The 18422-nt window shown below is 55.6% G+C and overlaps 1 protein-coding gene across 1 annotated transcript in view; it reads left to right on the top strand.

The window, feature by feature from the left end:
• CSMD1 (CUB and Sushi multiple domains 1) overlaps positions 1–18422 on the top strand; it is a 1728861-nt gene that overhangs the window by 1636153 nt on the left and 74286 nt on the right. The window contains exon 51 of the mRNA XM_066382147.1: positions 9937–10131. Coding sequence (XP_066238244.1) covers positions 9937–10131 — 195 coding nt within the window. The remainder of the gene's footprint in view (positions 1–9936; positions 10132–18422) is intronic.

Here is an 18422-nt window from a genome sequence, read left to right as displayed (position 1 = left end):
TGAGAATTGTTTGGGAAAGAGCACAGCCTTGCTTTTTACAGGCTTAGTTGGGAGTCGGGGGCTAGAGAAAGAGAAGCAGAGAGTTTCCAAAATAGGGAAGCAGTCAGAATGCTTTGGATTCCGAGGAGAACGTGTGTGAGGGAGCTCGTGGGCGTGGGGAGCTAAAGGCATGCCCGGACGGGAGGGGCACCCCTGGTCTGTGCCCTGCGGGCAGCTGGCCGACTGCCGGCGGCGTAGAAAGGTGGGTGAGTTGTGGCCCAGCCGTCGGGGTCTGCGGTGCGCACAGGAGCCTAGACAGACTGTCCTGATGGGAACCACCGTCGGACGGGATGACCGGTGCAGAGACAGAAACGCGTGCTCAGCCCGGGTCAGTCTGCCTGCAGGACACAGGGCTGGGCAGGGACAGGCGTGCGGCCTCTGAAATACTGCTGCTCATCAGCTCGCTCTGTGAACGGTATCTGGACATCGGACTGGGCCACACGTCAGTCTGTGTTCCAGCATTTAATGACACGACAACCCACGGAGAGGCCTTGCTCTCCTTACAAACCCAGCAGGAGGTGAATGATGGGTATCAGACGCTGACAGCCCGCAGCCACCCAGTGGGATTGGTCGTCACAGAAACACGTGGTGCGCCCGCCCCTCGGAGGTCCCCGCGGCCACAGGTCAGGCTGCGCGGCGATGGCGGGAATCGATGCCAGTGCAACACAGCGCTTGAGTGACGTTCCCAAGTGTGTCTGTGGTCAGCGATGCCAGTGCAACACAGCGCTTGAGTGACGTTCCCAAGTGTGTCTGTGGTCAGCGATGCCAGTGCAACACAGCGCTTGAGTGACGGTCCCAAGTGTGTCTGTGGTCAGCGATGCCAGTGCAACACAGCGCTTGAGTGACGTTCCCAAGTGTGTCTGTGGTCAGCGATGCCAGTGCAACACAGCGCTTGAGTGACGGTCCCAAGTGTGTCTGTGGTCAGCGATGCCAGTGCAACACAGCGCTTGAGTGACGTTCCCAAGTGTGTCTGTGGTCAGCGATGCCAGTGCAACACAGCGCTTGAGTGACGGTCCCAAGTGTGTCTGTGGTCAGCGATGCCAGTGCAACACAGCGCTTGAGTGACGTTCCCAAGTGTGTCTGTGGTCAGCGATGCCAGTGCAACACAGCGCTTGAGTGACGGTCCCAAGTGTGTCTGTGGTCAGCGATGCCAGTGCAACACAGCGCTTGAGTGACGTTCCCAAGTGTGTCTGTGGTCAGCGATGCCAGTGCAACACAGCGCTTGAGTGACGGTCCCAAGTGTGTCTGTGGTCAGCGATGCCAGTGCAACACAGCGCTTGAGTGACGTTCCCAAGTGTGTCTGTGGTCAGCGATGCCAGTGCAACACAGCGCTTGAGTGACGGTCCCAAGTGTGTCTGTGGTCAGCGGAAGCCAGTGCAACACAGCGCTTGAGTGACGTTCCCAAGTGTGTCTGTGGTCAGCGATGCCAGTGCAACACAGCGCTTGAGTGACGTTCCCAAGTGTGTCTGTGGTCAGCAGAAGCCAGGCCCGCGTCGGAGGTCGGCAGAGTGAGGGGGGCATCCCTCTTCATTCTTCCTTCCCCCCTCCCTTCCCTGTGTCCCGTTCACATTCGGTTAACAACACCCACAAAGACACCTGCCCACAGCCCAGCGCTTCCACACCAGGCCTCGTCCCCGCCACCTGCACCCTGAGACCACCTCCATCCCCCTCTCCCCCTCCCCTGCAGCCTGCCTGGTCTCTGCAGCACATGGAAGTCAGACGTGACCCCCCCAACTCAGTCCCCTCAACCGTCTTCACGACTGGTAGAACAAACCCTAAACTCTCTCCCTAGTTTGAACTCACTTCTCCAAAGAGGGGAGACGTTCTGGAGGGGTCTGCGTGGACCCTGGCCAGCTCGCGTGTGGCTCTGGACGTGCGTGTCTGGGTGTTCACACACCGTGGCGGTCACAGCTCCTGGAAGACGAGTCCTGGGTCCCTCCCGGCTTCCAGGCTGGTCCCAGAGCCTCCCGCAGGGGGACTCCCGCGATTCTCAGAACGTCTAGGACTTCGCAACCCCGTTAGCTAGACGTGGGGCAGTGGCCAGGGTCGCAGAGACAGAGGGGAGGCCAGCTCAGGGTTTGGCCCAGGACACCTGGGAAGACCGCCCTGTCCTTCTGTCCAGCGGGGTGACCCCTGGGGATTGACCACTCAGGGTCACATCTCACATGATACAAGACTGAGAACAGACAAAAACAGTGGCCAGTCTTGAGCACGAGAGAGACTCTTGTGGAAAGTGTCTCATAGCTGGGGGTGCCTGACGGAGCCTCACGTTGTCTGAGCACCTGGAACAGAGTGATCTTGGGACAGCGGACACTTCTGTCCAAAGTGTCCCGGAAAGGTCAGGAGTAAGAGCCGTCAGCCGTTCGGGTTGGAGACTGTTGTGCTGTGGAGAACGATGCACCTCAGCGCCTGGGGTGGCCTCGTGGTTTGTGCATTTGCGTTTCTCTTTCAAGGTGCAGATCTAGATGTAGAATTGCTTTGAAGTTATAAAAGAGAAAGAAAATCCTTATAGCAAAATGGCTTCTCACATAAAAATGTAAGTTCCCTGGGTGAGGAAACCGTGGTGTGATCAGTGAGACGGTCATTCACTGGGAAAAGCCCATTTGCATTTTAAAACTTTTTTTATATATACTGACTGTTCTTTGTTCAGGAACCCAGGAACACTGATCATCAAAGGGAAAATCAACCTTCAGCTTTCTGAAAATCCTCTCAAACTTTTAAAAAATGCCCTTGTTTCCTCCGGTACTCATCAGACTTTCTGGATGGGAGGAATGAACGTTTAATTTAAGTTCTTTGGAAGGCAGGAGAGTCTGCTCCATTTGTGTGGGGGGGGGCGGGGGGGGTTGGAGTTTCTTCACTGCATTTAAAATGAGGAAGTTGAGCTGAACACTTTGCCAGAAAATGTGGTGAGTGCCCCGTGCTGACGAGCTCCCCGCGGCCCGTCCGTCTGCAGCCCGGGTCAGGGGCACAGGACGGGGTACGTTTCCCGAACCGCCGCTGTCCCGTGGCGCCAAGTAATGGACTCCCCAGGGGTGAGAAGCTCGTCGGCTCTGACACACGTGCGCCTGTGACGCGTGGACAGGCTGAGTCCACCGCCCGCTCGGTGGATGGGAACGAGGGCGTCGTGGATGACTGTCTCTCCCCACACCGTCTGGTCCCGGCGGATCTCTGAGGCCGACGGGGGGGGGGGGGGGGTGCTCGTCTCTTTTCACCTTAATATGTCACTGAGCCTGCATGTGGATCACCGACGGCTCTATTCATGCCACTGACGTCACACAACAAGAGAGCGCTAGGCATTAGTGCAGGGGGCGCGGTTCTGACGCCACGATGACGGATGTGCTCGGTGCCCTTAGCGTTTAGGGGGAACCTGAGATGTTACTGTTACCTTTCAATTAAAGGGAAGTCACAGTCACAATCCCAAGGTGTGGATACTATTTTATTTTTGTGACAGAGAGAAGGACAGATAGGGACAGACAGACAGGAAGGGAGAGAGATGAGAAGCATCAATTCTTTATCACGGCTCCTTAGTTCATTGATTGCTTTCTCATATGTGCCTTGACCAGGGGCTATAGCAGAGCGAGTGACCACTGGCTCAAGCCAGCGACCTGGGGTCTCAAGCCAACAATGCTTGGGCTCAAGACAGCGACTATGGGGTCATGTCTATGATCCCACACTCAAGCCAGCGACCTCGGGGTTTCGAACCTGGGTCCTCCGGGTCCCAATCTGACGCTCCATCCACTGCGCCACCACCTGGTCAGGTGGTACCTCTTTATTTATTTATTTATTTATTTAAATTAAAGCTACTAGTAAAACAAGTTCACCATGGATAATTTATTAAGGGCCTACCTACTGTGCTCCAGGCAGCGTGAGCACATTCTCTTAAAGCAAGAGCAAGTCAGTCCTGCCAAGCAGCTTTGTATGACCTGTAAGTAGACCACTCGTAGAACAGCTGAGATCACCTATATAAACTGCCTGTCTAGCTACCTACGTAGATATGTCTAGGCATTCATCTATACGTGCTACATGAATATATCTTTGCATAAATAACATACATATATATGTGTATGTGTGAATATATCCTCAGTTGTACACCTATGCATTTTATATGTATGCATATGTATCTTTGTATGTATAATACGTATAATGTATAAAATGTTTTGGAATATATGTGCATTCCCTTTGTCCCTTAGAAAAATTACCTTAAAAGAGCTAATGCTGTCTGTTTTAATTATCCCTATTTTCAAGTTAGAGCATACATTGTACTCTCAATCTAATACCCTGGCAAAGATCTTCTCTCATAACCTGTTGCTGAGCTACCTGTTCTGAGGCCAATCCCGTGCCCAGCACTCCTGGGCGTCCTCCGTGTGCCGGGCACTGCCATCAGTGGTTTACATGCATTCAGTCTTAAAGTCCTTATAACAACCTGGAAAGGGCTATACTGTCCCCATCACACAAACGGGAGCCGGAGATTTTACTACTTCACATCGACACTTGGATTAGCAGTACTATGCATTTTCATCCATTCCAGAGGTTGCTTTCAACTCATTTTCTCTTAATTATTAAATCATCCATTTTATGTAATTAAAAAAGATGGCTTTAGGCTCGAACTTTGATTATAGAACCACCAGAATTTCTGAATAATGTTTGCTGCGTCGCTAAGTGGATGAGGTTTCAATACTGCATTTTGTTTCCTTGTTAAAATTGTATTTCGCAGATGGAGTTTACCTTTGAACAATGGATCAAGTCAGAGCATTTGTTATTTGGCAGAGCTATAATTAAATCTTTTATTTAATGATAAATGTGAGTGAAATGTTCCGGGATATGACTCTCCTAAAATATCTTTATTGAGACTAACCATAGTCACAGAAGGATGAGCAGCCAGGGCAGAAAGAAGTGTCTGCTTTCACGGGGGGTCTGGGACTTGCCCAGTGGGAAGAGCAGCTCTTCACAATGAGCAGAAACCCGGCGATTCCAGCACCCCGAGAGGGTGTGGGTGTCATGGGCCAAGGTACCACCCGAAATCCGGGGGAAGAAGGGGTTCGGAGCTTTACAAGCTCTGGCCCCTCTAAAGACGACTGACTCTTAGGTGAGCTCCTGAGTGACGTCCCAGTACTCACTGCAAAATTCTATTAATTCACTCTTTACTAACCCAGCGACTCTTACTCTAAATAACTCCTACAGTGATCGTGGGGTCAGGCTCTGGGGTCACGACAGAAACCCCAGGACGAGCTTTGTCTGTAAGGGTCCCGTGACTTCAGCCCAGGCTGGGCTGGGTCGTTCGCAGAGCCACGCTGGAGTCTGATGGGAGGAGATGGATGGGAGTCCCCCCAGGACCCGGAGTCTGATGGGAGGAGATGGATGGGAGTCCCCCCAGGACCCGGAGTCTGATGGGACGAGATGGATGGGAGTCCCCCCAGGACCCGGAGTCTGATGGGAGGAGATGGATGGGAGTCCCCCCAGGACCCGGAGTCTGATGGGAGGAGATGGATGGGAGTCCCCCCAGGACCCGGAGTCTGATGGGAGGAGATGGATGGGAGTCCCCCCAGGACCCGGAGTCTGATGGGAGGAGATGGATGGGAGTCCCCCCAGGACCCGGAGTCTGATGGGAGGAGATGGATGGGAGTCCCCCCAGGACCCGGAGTCTGATGGGAGGAGATGGATGGGAGTCCCCCCAGGACCCGGAGTCTGATGGGAGGAGATGGATGGGAGTCCCCCCAGGACCCGGAGTCTGATGGGAGGAGATGGATGGGAGTCCCCCCAGGACCCGGCTTCTCCCACAGCCTCATCTGTGCACTTTCTTCACCTGACGCCAGACGGCCTTGCCTCTCAGCCTCTGACACGGCAGACCCGGATCCTGTGCCCCCACCCGGCCCCCGGCCCGTCCAGCATGGTCCTGGCAAGCTCAGAATGAACGCTGCACTTGGGGGTGAGGACAGGACGGTGCTGAGGCTGATGAACTCATCTGACCCCCGTGGCAGCTCATCGGAGGCTGTACATTAATCAGACGTGCTTCAGGGGCACGCGGCGTTAAGAAGCCCTCGCCACGCTGAGTGCAACGGGGAGAATAGAGGGTAAAGCCGGCGAGCACGCCCCTCCTGCGTCTCGGGCTGATCGAGGACCACCGAGGATTCACGACGAGGAGTCATACCTGATGAGGGAGGGGGCTGGCGGGCGTTTCTCACGGCAGCTGCGCTGCATCCTCTGCCCACCTCGCCCGAAACCACGGTCCGCCGCCCGGCTTGCCCCTGGCTGAGCAGGCGCGCCACAAAGCAGGTCACTCTCGGTGCAGGTAGAAGCCAGGCGTTCCCGGGTAAGACGCAGACGACAGTTCTCCGTGTTGTCACTGAAGCAGTCGTTCCTAAGACAGAGAAAAGGTGTCTCTTGTGCACGAAAACCTCCTTGTCTGGGCTGTCAACGTGAAGTGGTCGGAGGAGTCTTGTTTAGGGAATTTTGTAATAGAAAACTGTCAACATGTCCACACGGTGCCGGGAAGCGTGTCGGCTGTCTACGTGTCCACACGGTGCCGGGAAGCGTGTCGGCTGTCTACGTGTCCACTCGGTGCTGGGAAGCGTGCCGGCTGTCTACGTGTCCACACGGTGCCGGGAAGCGTGCCGGCTGTCTACGTGTCCACACGGTGCCGGGAAGCGTGCCGGCTGTCTACGTGTCCACTCGGTGCCGGGAAGCGTGCCGGCTGTCTACGTGTCCACACGGTGCCGGGAAGCGTGCCGGCTGTCTACGTGTCCACACGGTGCCGGGAAGCGTGTCGGCTGTCTACGTGTCCACACGGTGCCGGGAAGCGTGTCGGCTGTCTACGTGTCCACACGGTGCCGGGAAGCGTGTCGGCTGTCTACGTGTCCACACGGTGCCGGGAAGCGTGTCGGCTGTCTACGTGTCCACTCGGTGCCGAGGAGCGTGTCGGCTGTCTACGTGTCCACACGGTGCCGGGAAGCGTGTCGGGTACGTGGGGATGGTCCACGGCACCTGTTCTCTGAACTTGTCGGGACAGAGGAAGCAATCCCTTGAGAGCTGCCTCCCTAAAGGCAGGAGACGAGAGCGTGTATGTCCTAAGAAACAAACGGAAGGACTGTCACGCCAGAGAACCCTGGTGATGAAAAACAAAACAAACAAAAAACCCCAAAACGTGTCATGTCCCTGGAGTCAGCTTGGCAACTCGTTCATTGGTAACTGTCCACACGGTCCTGGGGTGCGTGTCCCTTGGGGTCCCCCCCCAATGATGTCACTGGTTGTTCCAACGTGGAAACGCGGATGGTTTCATGCACTCTCCCCCTCAGAGCGTCTTTGAAAATATTAACTGAAATCACAGCACCGCAGATTCTGGAAAGTTCCAGCCTTCCCCTCTCTCCCTCCTGTACACAGAGGCCGAGATGGACTGTGAATTAGATGGTTTGGTTCTCGCCTCACCCCGCCCCATTCTCAGGGTCCCCCACGTGCCTCCTCGTGCCCCGGTGTTTCTGTGTGGGGCCCCCACCACTCTCTGGGCTGGTCAGCGTTCCGAGTGTGCACACAGCAGTGTGGACACACACAGGCACACACTCGCGCACACACACGGTCACACGGTCACGGAATGCGGCACCCGCCCCTGCTCTAAGCAGCGCCATCCAGACGCACAGAACTGCGGGAAGACCTCACCGTCTGCGACCACAGAGCCGTAGGCCACGCAGGGAGAGCGAGATTCCCGTGAACCTGGATCAGCGCCCCGCAGCGCAGATGGAAGTCCGCTTTCATGCAGAATGGGGCACTCGTGGAGGATTCGGGGCTCCAGGGACCCCATGGACCCCGTTTGCAGTGTAAGCCGACGTCTCACGCTTCCCGGCAGAATCGAGTCTGTCGCCAAGAGTGTAAGGGACCCGCAGCAGCCGTGTGGGTTCTAGACGCCGCCGTCTGGTGCAAATGAAGTTTTTCAGAGAGGCGCCCAGGGTTGGGATGGATTGCGGCCCGTCAGGGGGACGCGTGAAAGGCGCCAGGGAGGGCAGTCATGCCTGGAATTCTAACGGAGTTCAGGCTAGAGAAAACGACTCCTGCTGTTAGATAAAACAGTGGGACATCCACAGTTATTGTGGATAACAGTTTTAGGTAAAAAGAAAAGAAAAGAAAAAGAGAAAAAAAAGCCTACAAGAAAAAGATTTTAGATTACTTTTAAATTTGCAAATCCTTTTCACATTTTAAGCCTCATTGATATTAATATAATACCAAAAGGCTCTATTCCGTTTTTCAGTTTATTTGCACATAATACTGATAAATTCCTGCAGACGGGTAAATGAGAGTCTTATAGCATTTTAGATATGCCTGGTTAAATTATAATTAAATTGTATAGAATTTAGAAGTAAAAATGTATTTCTTAATATTTTGAAAAAAAACAACCACAACTATACTTTCTCCACCTGATTCTTCCAGGCTCAAAGAAACTAACCCTCAGGTCAACGTTGAGGGTGGTTGACTTTGGTGATGTTAACTCATGTGGCTTCATATTTGGGGGAATGCAGTCTGGTTCCTCACTCTGAGAAATTCAGTTTAAATAGTATTGTGCCTTTCAGAAAATATTCCTGCTCCCACACGGGAAATTCGGCACAGGCTGTATTTCCAACATGGGTAGAAATTCCCCGAGGGTCATGCTCGTCACATCGTTGCCTACTTGGATGGTGACTCTTATTACTGTAATAATCGCTGCTGCTTTTTATTAAGTACCCACGCTGGTTCTAGGCCTTTGTCTCGGAGTATAAACCAGTAGTGCCTCCTTTAATACCATTACGCAGTTTCCTGCACCGCGCTGCTGCAGTCCACATGTGACCTTCTTGTGCCTCGACATCCTGCAACATGATCAATTCCATAGTGAGTGTCCTCAGGATGGAGGGAAAGACAGCATCTGGTTTTTGGAAAATTAGTGTCTAAGCTGATTTTCTTTCTTTTTTTTTTCTTAAGTGAATGTGGGGAGGCAGAGGCAAGCTCCTGTATGACCCAATCGGGATCCACCCAGCATGCCCTCGAGGGGGTGATGCTCTGCCCATCTGGGCGGTTGCTCTGTTGCTCGGCAACGGAGCTATTTTAGCACCTGACGTGGGGCCATAGAGCCATCCTTAGACTCCAGGGCCAACTCTGGGCCAACTTGCTCCAATCAAACCATGGCCGTGGGAGGAGAGAGAAAGAGAGAGAGAGAGAGAGAGAGAAGCGAGGGGGGGGAGTGGAGAAACAGATGGGCACCTCTCCGGTGTGCCCTGACCAGGAATCGAACCCAGGACTCTCATACTCTAGGCCCCTAGTTGGAAAACTGCAGCTTGCGAGCCACACGTGGCTCTTTGGCCCCTTGAGTGTGGCTTTTCCACAAAACACCACGTGCGGGCACTGCCTCAATAAGGAATGTACCTACCTATATAGTTTAAGTTTTAAAAATTTGGCTCTCAAAAGAAATTTCAACTGTTGTACTGTTGATATCTGGCTCTGTTGACTAATGAGTTTGCCGACCACTGTCTAGGCCAGCGCTGTACCACTGAGCCTACCGGCCAGGACTGAGCTGTATTTTGATTGTTCAGTTACTACTTCCAAGTTTCTTGGAGGCTGTCCAGACACATTATGTGAAAGAAATGTTTACACACGCTTTCATTTACCGGTTAAAACACCTTTTAATCCTCAGAAGAACGCGCACTCTTGCACAAGTGACTTACTCTTACACGGCGGTCTGGCCGCCATGGGGGTCCGGAATTCACTGCACACGTGTGCCCGTCCCTCGTGACTGGGGGTTAGAGGAAACTCAAGCTAGTAGACGGTGGCATCATCAGGTTTGGCTAGAAGGCCTTCACCAGGAAGAGCGGGCGTGGTTCGATGCCTTGAGGCACAAAACAAAAAACAAAACGATTAACGTGAAATCCGTTTCTTTTCTAGCGGTGACGTGTCCCGGCATTGAAGCCCAGCTCTCCGAGCACGTCACATGGAGGCTGGTCTCGGGGTCCCTGAATGAGTACGGGGCGCAGGTGGTGCTGAGCTGCAGCGCCGGGTACCACCTGGAGGGCAGCAGGCTGGCGCAGTGCCAGGCCAACGGCACCTGGAGCGCGGGCGGCGAGCGGCCACGATGCAGAGGTGAGTGACAGGTGTGCCCCCGGGGGTGCGGCCACTCTGGGGGGCGGGGGAGCATCGGGGACGCCCCACCTGCAGAGTGGCAAGTGTGCCCCCGGGGGTGCGGCCACTCTGGGGGGTGGGGAGCATCGGGGACACCCCACCTGCAGAGTGACAGGTGTGCCCCCGGGGGTGCGGCCACTCTGGGGGGCGGGGGAGCATTGGGGACGCCCCACCTGCAGAGTGACAGGTGTGCCCCCAGGGGTGCGGCCACTCTGGGGGGCGGGGGAGCATCGGGGACGCCCCACCTGCAGAGTGACAGGTGTGCCCCCGGGGGTGCGGCCACTCTGGGGGGCGGGGGAGCATTGGGGACGCCCCACCTGCAGAGTGACAGGTGTGCCCCCGGGGGTGCGGCCACTCTGGGGGGCGGGGGAGCATTGGGGACGCCCCACCTGCAGAGTGACAGGTGTGCCCCCGGGGGTGCAGCCACTCTGGGGGGCGAGGGGTGTCGGGGACGCCCCACCTGCAGAGTGACAGGTGTGCCCCCGGGGGTGCGGCCACTCTGGGGGGCGGGGGAGCATCGGGGACGCCCCACCTGCAGAGTGACAGGTGTGCCCCCGGGGGTGCGGCCACTCTGGGGGACGGGGGAGCATCGGGGACGCCCCACCTGCAGAGTGACAGGTGTGCCCCCGGGGGTGCGGCCACTCTGGGGGGTGGGGGAGCATCGGGGACACCCCACCTGCAGAGTGACAGGTGTGCCCCCGGGGGTGCGGCCACTCTGGGGGGACGGGGGAGCATTGGGGACGCCCCACCTGCAGAGTGACAGGTGTGCCCCCGGGGGTGCGGCCACTCTGGGGGGCGGGGGAGCATTGGGGACGCCCCACCTGCAGAGCGACCGCACAGCGTCTGTGAGCATTCCTGAAGGGTCTCTCGTGTTTCCTTTATGTGTCAGACCTAAAACTAGATGGCCGGGTGACGTGCTGCGTGCCAGCTTTTCCTTGTCGGCCACCCTGTGTTACAAGCTTGCAAACAGTAGGATACGCCAGCATTTCAAATCAGCTCAAAATCCAGTCCAGACGGGGTGTTTAAAAAAAGTTCCTATTCCGATGCAGGGACGGTTCCAACCTTCAGATTGGGATCTTGTGCCACAGACACCGGCTACCCGACAGCCACGGTCCTCACAGAGGGAGGGGATCGTCCTCGTAGGGGTGAGGTCAGCAGGTCCTCGAGGAGCGTCCTAATAAATAGGAGCACATAGAAAAGTAAAACCATATCCCCGTGTTCCAAGCAGGGCGCGCTGCAGACAGCTGGAATGTGCACCTCTGGTCGATGGTTCACAGGAAACGGTCACGCCCGGGAGCACGTGGTTTAGAGCAGTGTCAGGCTTCTCAGCTGCGCAGCTGCGGAAAGATAAACCGGGATAAAAATGGAAAAAGGACAAAGGAATCAATGTGTCGCCGTGTTTCCTAATCATTCTAGTTCAATGTTTGATGGGACAGGGGTTAATCAGCGTGTGTGAGCTAGAGGCCGGGGACTCGGAGATAAACCGGGTGGGTCGCTGACCTCCAGGGGCTGCCGGCCTCACAGGCCCCACAGCAGCCATGTCCCCAGACGGCCCCGCCGGGGCCTCCGTTCCGGGGAGACTGTCCATTCTCGAACGCGCCCTGGTCTGACTCTCTGGTCCCCGGCTTCGCACTGAGTGTCCTCTGTGACATGACTGAGGTAGGAATTCCCTCCTCACACTCGTGTGGTCACTGGCTTCGCACTGAGTGTCCTCTGTGACATGACTCTGGCTTCGCACTGAGTGTCCTCTGTGACATGACTCTGAGGCAGGGAATTCCCTCCTCACACTCGTGCTGGTCACCGGCTTCACACTGAGTGTCCTCTGTGACATGACCTGAGGCAGGGGATTCCCTCCTCACACTCGTGCTGGTCACTGGCTTCACACTGAGTGTCCTCTGTGACATGACTCTGAGGCAGGGAATTCCCTCCTCACACTCGTGTGGTCCCCGGCTTTGTACTGAGTGTCCTCTGTGACATGACTGAGGCAGGGGATTCCCTCCTCACACTCGTGCTGGTCACCGGCTTCACACTGAGTGTCCTCTGTGACATGACTGAGGTAGGAATTCCCTCCTCACACTCGTGCTGGTCACCGGCTTCACACTGAGTGTCCTCTGTGACATGGCTCTGAGGTAGGAATTCCCTCCTCACACTCGTGCTGGTCCCCGGCTTCGCACTGAGTGTCCTCTGTGACATGACTCTGAGGCAGGGAATTCCCTCCTCACACTCGTGCTGGTCACCGACTTCGCACTGAGTGTCCTCTGTGACATGACTCTGGCTTCGCACTGAGTGTCCTCTGTGACATGACTCTGAGGCAGGGAATTCCCTCCTCACACTCGTGCTGGTCACCGGCTTCACACTGAGTGTCCTCTGTGACATGACCTGAGGCAGGGGATTCCCTCCTCACACTCGTGCTGGTCACTGGCTTCACACTGAGTGTCCTCTGTGACATGACTCTGAGGCAGGGAATTCCCTCCTCACACTCGTGTGGTCCCCGGCTTTGTACTGAGTGTCCTCTGTGACATGACTGAGGCAGGGGATTCCCTCCTCACACTCGTGCTGGTCACCGGCTTCACACTGAGTGTCCTCTGTGACATGACTGAGGTAGGAATTCCCTCCTCACACTCGTGCTGGTCACCGGCTTCACACTGAGTGTCCTCTGTGACATGGCTCTGAGGTAGGAATTCCCTCCTCACACTCGTGCTGGTCACTGGCTTCACACTGAGTGTCCTCTGTGACATGGCTCTGAGGTAGGAATTCCCTCCTCACACTCGTGCTGGTCCCCAGCTTCACACTGAGTGTCCTCTGTGACATGACTCTGAGGTAGGAATTCCCTCCTCACACTTGTGCTGGTCACCAGCTTCACACTGAGTGTCCTCTGTGACATGACTCTGAGGTAGGAATTCCCTCCTCACACTTGTGCTGGTCACCAGCTTCACACTGAGTGTCCTCTGTGACATGACTGAGGTAGGAATTCCCTCCTCACACTCGTGCTGGTCACTGGCTTCACACTGAGTGTCCTCTGTGACATGACTCTGAGGTAGGGAATTCCCTCCTCACACTCGTGCTGGTCACTGGCTTCACACTGAGTGTCCTCTGTGACATGGCTCTGAGGCAGGGAATTCCCTCCTCACACTCGTGCTGGTCCCCAGCTTCACACTGAGTGTCCTCTGTGACATGACTCTGAGGTAGGAATTCCCTCCTCACACTTGTGCTGGTCCCCAGCTTCACACTGAGTGTCCTCTGTGACATGACTCTGAGGTAGGAATTCCCTCCTCACACTTGTGCTGGTCCCCAGCTTCACACTGAGTGTCCTCTGTGACATGACTCTGGCTTCACACTGAGTGTCCTCTGTGACATGGCTCTGAGGCAGGGAATTCCCTCCTCACACTCGTGCTGGTCACCGGCTTCACACTGAGTGTCCTCTGTGACATGACTGAGGTAGGAATTCCCTCCTCACACTCGTGTGGTCCCCGGCTTCACACTGAGTGTCCTCTGTGACATGACTCTGAGGTAGGAATTCCCTCCTCACACTTGTGCTGGTCCCCAGCTTCACACTGAGTGTCCTCTGTGACATGACTCTGGCTTCACACTGAGTGTCCTCTGTGACATGACCTGAGGCAGGGGATTCCCTCCTCACACTCGTGCTGGTCACCGGCTTCACACTGAGTGTCCTCTGTGACATGACTCTGAGGTAGGAATTCCCTCCTCACACTTGTGCTGGTCCCCAGCTTCACACTGAGTGTCCTCTGTGACATGACTCTGGCTTCACACTGAGTGTCCTCTGTGACATGACTCTGAGGCAGGGAATTCCCTCCTCACACTCGTGTGGTCCCCGGCTTTGTACTGAGTGTCCTCTGTGACATGACTCTGAGGCAGGGGATTCCCTCCTCACACTCGTGTGGTCCCCGGCTTTGTACTGAGTGTCCTCTGTGACATGGCTCTGAGGCAGGGAATTCCCTCCTCACACTCATGCTGGTCCCCGGCTTCGTGCTGAGTGTCCTCTGTGACATGACTCTGGCTTCACACTGAGTGTCCTCTGTGACATGACTCTGAGGCAGGGAATTCCCTCCTCACACTCGTGCTGGTCACCGGCTTCGCACTGAGTGTCCTCTGTGACATGACTCTGAGGCAGGGGATTCCCTCCTCATACTCGTGTGGTCACCAGCTTCACACTGAGTGTCCTCTGTGACATGACTCTGAGGCAGGGGATTCCCTCCTCACACTCGTGCTGGTCCCCAGCTTCACACTGAGTGTCCTCTGTGACATGACTGAGGTAGGAATTCCCTCCTCACACTCGTGTGGTCACCGGCTTCACACTGAGTGTCCTCTGTGACATGACTGAGGTAGGAATTCCCTCCTCACACTCGTGTGGTCACTGGCTTCACACTGAGTGTCCTCTGTGACATGACTCTGAGGCAGGGGATTCCCTCCTCACACTTGTGCTGGTCCCCAGCTTCACACTGAGTGTCCTCTGTGACATGACTCTGGCTTCACACTGAGTGTCCTCTGTGACATGACTGAGGTAGGAATTCCCTCCTCACACTCGTGCTGGTCACTGGCTTCACACTGAGTGTCCTCTGTGACATGACTGAGGTAGGAATTCCCTCCTCACACTCGTGCTGGTCACCGGCTTCACACTGAGTGTCCTCTGTGACATGACTGAGGTAGGAATTCCCTCCTCACACTCGTGTGGTCACCGGCTTCACACTGAGTGTCCTCTGTGACATGACTCTGAGGTAGGGAATTCCCTCCTCACACTCGTGCTGGTCCCCAGCTTCACACTGAGTGTCCTCTGTGACATGACTCTGGCTTCACACTGAGTGTCCTCTGTGACATGACTCTGAGGCAGGGGATTCCCTCCTCATACTCGTGTGGTCACCGGCTTCACACTGAGTGTCCTCTGTGACATGACTCTGAGGCAGGGGATTCCCTCCTCATACTCGTGTGGTCACCAGCTTCACACTGAGTGTCCTCTGTGACATGACTCTGAGGCAGGGGATTCCCTCCTCATACTCGTGTGGTCACCGGCTTCACACTGAGTGTCCTCTGTGACATGACTCTGAGGCAGGGGATTCCCTCCTCACACTCGTGCTGGTCCCCAGCTTCACACTGAGTGTCCTCTGTGACATGACTCTGAGGCAGGGGATTCCCTCCTCACACTCGTGCTGGTCCCCAGCTTCACACTGAGTGTCCTCTGTGACATGACTGAGGCAGGGAATTCCCTCCTCACACTTGTGCTGGTCCCCAGCTTCACACTGAGTGTCCTCTGTGACATGACTGAGGCAGGGAATTCCCTCCTCACACTCGTGCTGGTCCCCAGCTTCACACTGAGTGTCCTCTGTGACATGACTGAGGTAGGGGATTCCCTCCTCACACTCGTGCTGGTCCCCAGCTTCACACTGAGTGTCCTCTGTGACATGGCTCTGAGGTAGGAATTCCCTCCTCACACTCGTGCTGGTCACTGGCTTCACACTGAGTGTCCTCTGTGACATGACTCTGAGGTAGGAAATTCCCTCCTCACACTCGTGCTGGTCACCGGCTTCACACTGAGTGTCCTCTGTGACATGACTCTGAGGCAGGGGATTCCCTCCTCATACTCGTGTGGTCACCGGCTTCACACTGAGTGTCCTCTGTGACATGACTCTGAGGCAGGGAATTCCCTCCTCACACTCGTGTGGTCACCGGCTTCACACTGAGTGTCCTCTGTGACATGACTCTGAGGCAGGGGATTCCCTCCTCATACTCGTGTGGTCACCGGCTTCACACTGAGTGTCCTCTGTGACATGACTCTGAGGCAGGGGATTCCCTCCTCATACTCGTGTGGTCACCAGCTTCACACTGAGTGTCCTCTGTGACATGACTCTGAGGCAGGGGATTCCCTCCTCACACTCGTGCTGGTCCCCAGCTTCACACTGAGTGTCCTCTGTGACATGACTGAGGTAGGGGATTCCCTCCTCACACTCGTGCTGGTCCCCAGCTTCACACTGAGTGTCCTCTGTGACATGACTCTGAGGTAGGAATTCCCTCCTCACACTCGTGCTGGTCACTGGCTTCACACTGAGTGTCCTCTGTGACATGACTCTGAGGTAGGAATTCCCTCCTCACACTCGTGCTGGTCACCGGCTTCACACTGAGTGTCCTCTGTGACATGACTCTGAGGTAGGAATTCCCTCCTCACACTCGTGCTGGTCACCGGCTTCACACTGAGTGTCCTCTGTGACATGACTCTGAGGTAGGGAATTCCCTCCTCACACTCGTGCTGGTCCCAGCTTCACACTGAGTGTCCTCTGTGACATGACTGAGGTAGGAATTCCCTCCTCACACTCGTGCTGGTCACCAGCTTCACACTGAGTGTCCTCTGTGACATGACTGAGGTAGGAATTCCCTCCTCACACTCGTGCTGGTCACCAGCTTCACACTGAGTGTCCTCTGTGACATGACTCTGAGGCAGGGGATTCCCTCCTCACACTCGTGCTGGTCCCCAGCTTCACACTGAGTGTCCTCTGTGACATGACTGAGGCAGGGAATTCCCTCCTCACACTCGTGCTGGTCACCAGCTTCACACTGAGTGTCCTCTGTGACATGACTCTGAGGTAGGAATTCCCTCCTCACACTTGTGCTGGTCCCCAGCTTCACACTGAGTGTCCTCTGTGACATGACTCTGGCTTCACACTGAGTGTCCTCTGTGACATGACTGAGGCAGGGAATTCCCTCCTCACACTCGTGCTGGTCCCCAGCTTCACACTGAGTGTCCTCTGTGACATGACTCTGAGGCAGGGGATTCCCTCCTCACACTCGTGCTGGTCCCCAGCTTCACACTGAGTGTCCTCTGTGACATGACTCTGAGGCAGGGGATTCCCTCCTCACACTCGTGCTGGTCCCCAGCTTCACACTGAGTGTCCTCTGTGACATGACTGAGGCAGGGAATTCCCTCCTCACACTCGTGCTGGTCCCCAGCTTCACACTGAGTGTCCTCTGTGACATGACTCTGGCTTCACACTGAGTGTCCTCTGTGACATGACTCTGGCTTCACACTGAGTGTCCTCTGTGACATGACTCTGAGGCAGGGGATTCCCTCCTCACACTCGTGCTGGTCCCCAGCTTCACACTGAGTGTCCTCTGTGACATGACTGAGGCAGGGAATTCCCTCCTCACACTTGTGCTGGTCCCCAGCTTCACACTGAGTGTCCTCTGTGACATGACTGAGGCAGGGAATTCCCTCCTCACACTCGTGCTGGTCCCCAGCTTCACACTGAGTGTCCTCTGTGACATGACTGAGGTAGGGGATTCCCTCCTCACACTCGTGCTGGTCCCCAGCTTCACACTGAGTGTCCTCTGTGACATGGCTCTGAGGTAGGAATTCCCTCCTCACACTCGTGCTGGTCACTGGCTTCACACTGAGTGTCCTCTGTGACATGACTCTGAGGTAGGAAATTCCCTCCTCACACTCGTGCTGGTCACCGGCTTCACACTGAGTGTCCTCTGTGACATGGCTCTGAGGTAGGAATTCCCTCCTCACACTCGTGCTGGTCCCCAGCTTCACACTGAGTGTCCTCTGTGACATGACTGAGGTAGGAATTCCCTCCTCACACTCGTGCTGGTCACCAGCTTCACACTGAGTGTCCTCTGTGACATGACTCTGAGGCAGGGGATTCCCTCCTCACACTCGTGCTGGTCCCCAGCTTCACACTGAGTGTCCTCTGTGACATGACTGAGGCAGGGGATTCCCTCCTCACACTCGTGCTGGTCCCCAGCTTCACACTGAGTGTCCTCTGTGACATGACTCTGGCTTCACACTGAGTGTCCTCTGTGACATGGCTCTGAGGTAGGAATTCCCTCCTCACACTCGTGTGGTCACCGGCTTCACACTGAGTGTCCTCTGTGACATGACTCTGAGGTAGGAATTCCCTCCTCACACTCGTGCTGGTCACCAGCTTCACACTGAGTGTCCTCTGTGACATGACTCTGAGGCAGGGGATTCCCTCCTCACACTCGTGCTGGTCCCCAGCTTCACACTGAGTGTCCTCTGTGACATGGCTCTGAGGTAGGAATTCCCTCCTCACACTCGTGCTGGTCACCAGCTTCACACTGAGTGTCCTCTGTGACATGACTCTGAGGCAGGGGATTCCCTCCTCACACTCGTGCTGGTCACCAGCTTCACACTGAGTGTCCTCTGTGACATGACTCTGAGGTAGGAATTCCCTCCTCACACTTGTGCTGGTCCCCAGCTTCACACTGAGTGTCCTCTGTGA

This window comes from Saccopteryx leptura, chromosome 4, assembly GCF_036850995.1.
Source record: "Saccopteryx leptura isolate mSacLep1 chromosome 4, mSacLep1_pri_phased_curated, whole genome shotgun sequence".
Lineage (NCBI taxonomy): Eukaryota > Metazoa > Chordata > Mammalia > Chiroptera > Emballonuridae > Saccopteryx > Saccopteryx leptura.
Note: the sequence above shows the minus strand (reverse complement) of the source record. Positions and strands in the feature narration are given on the sequence as shown.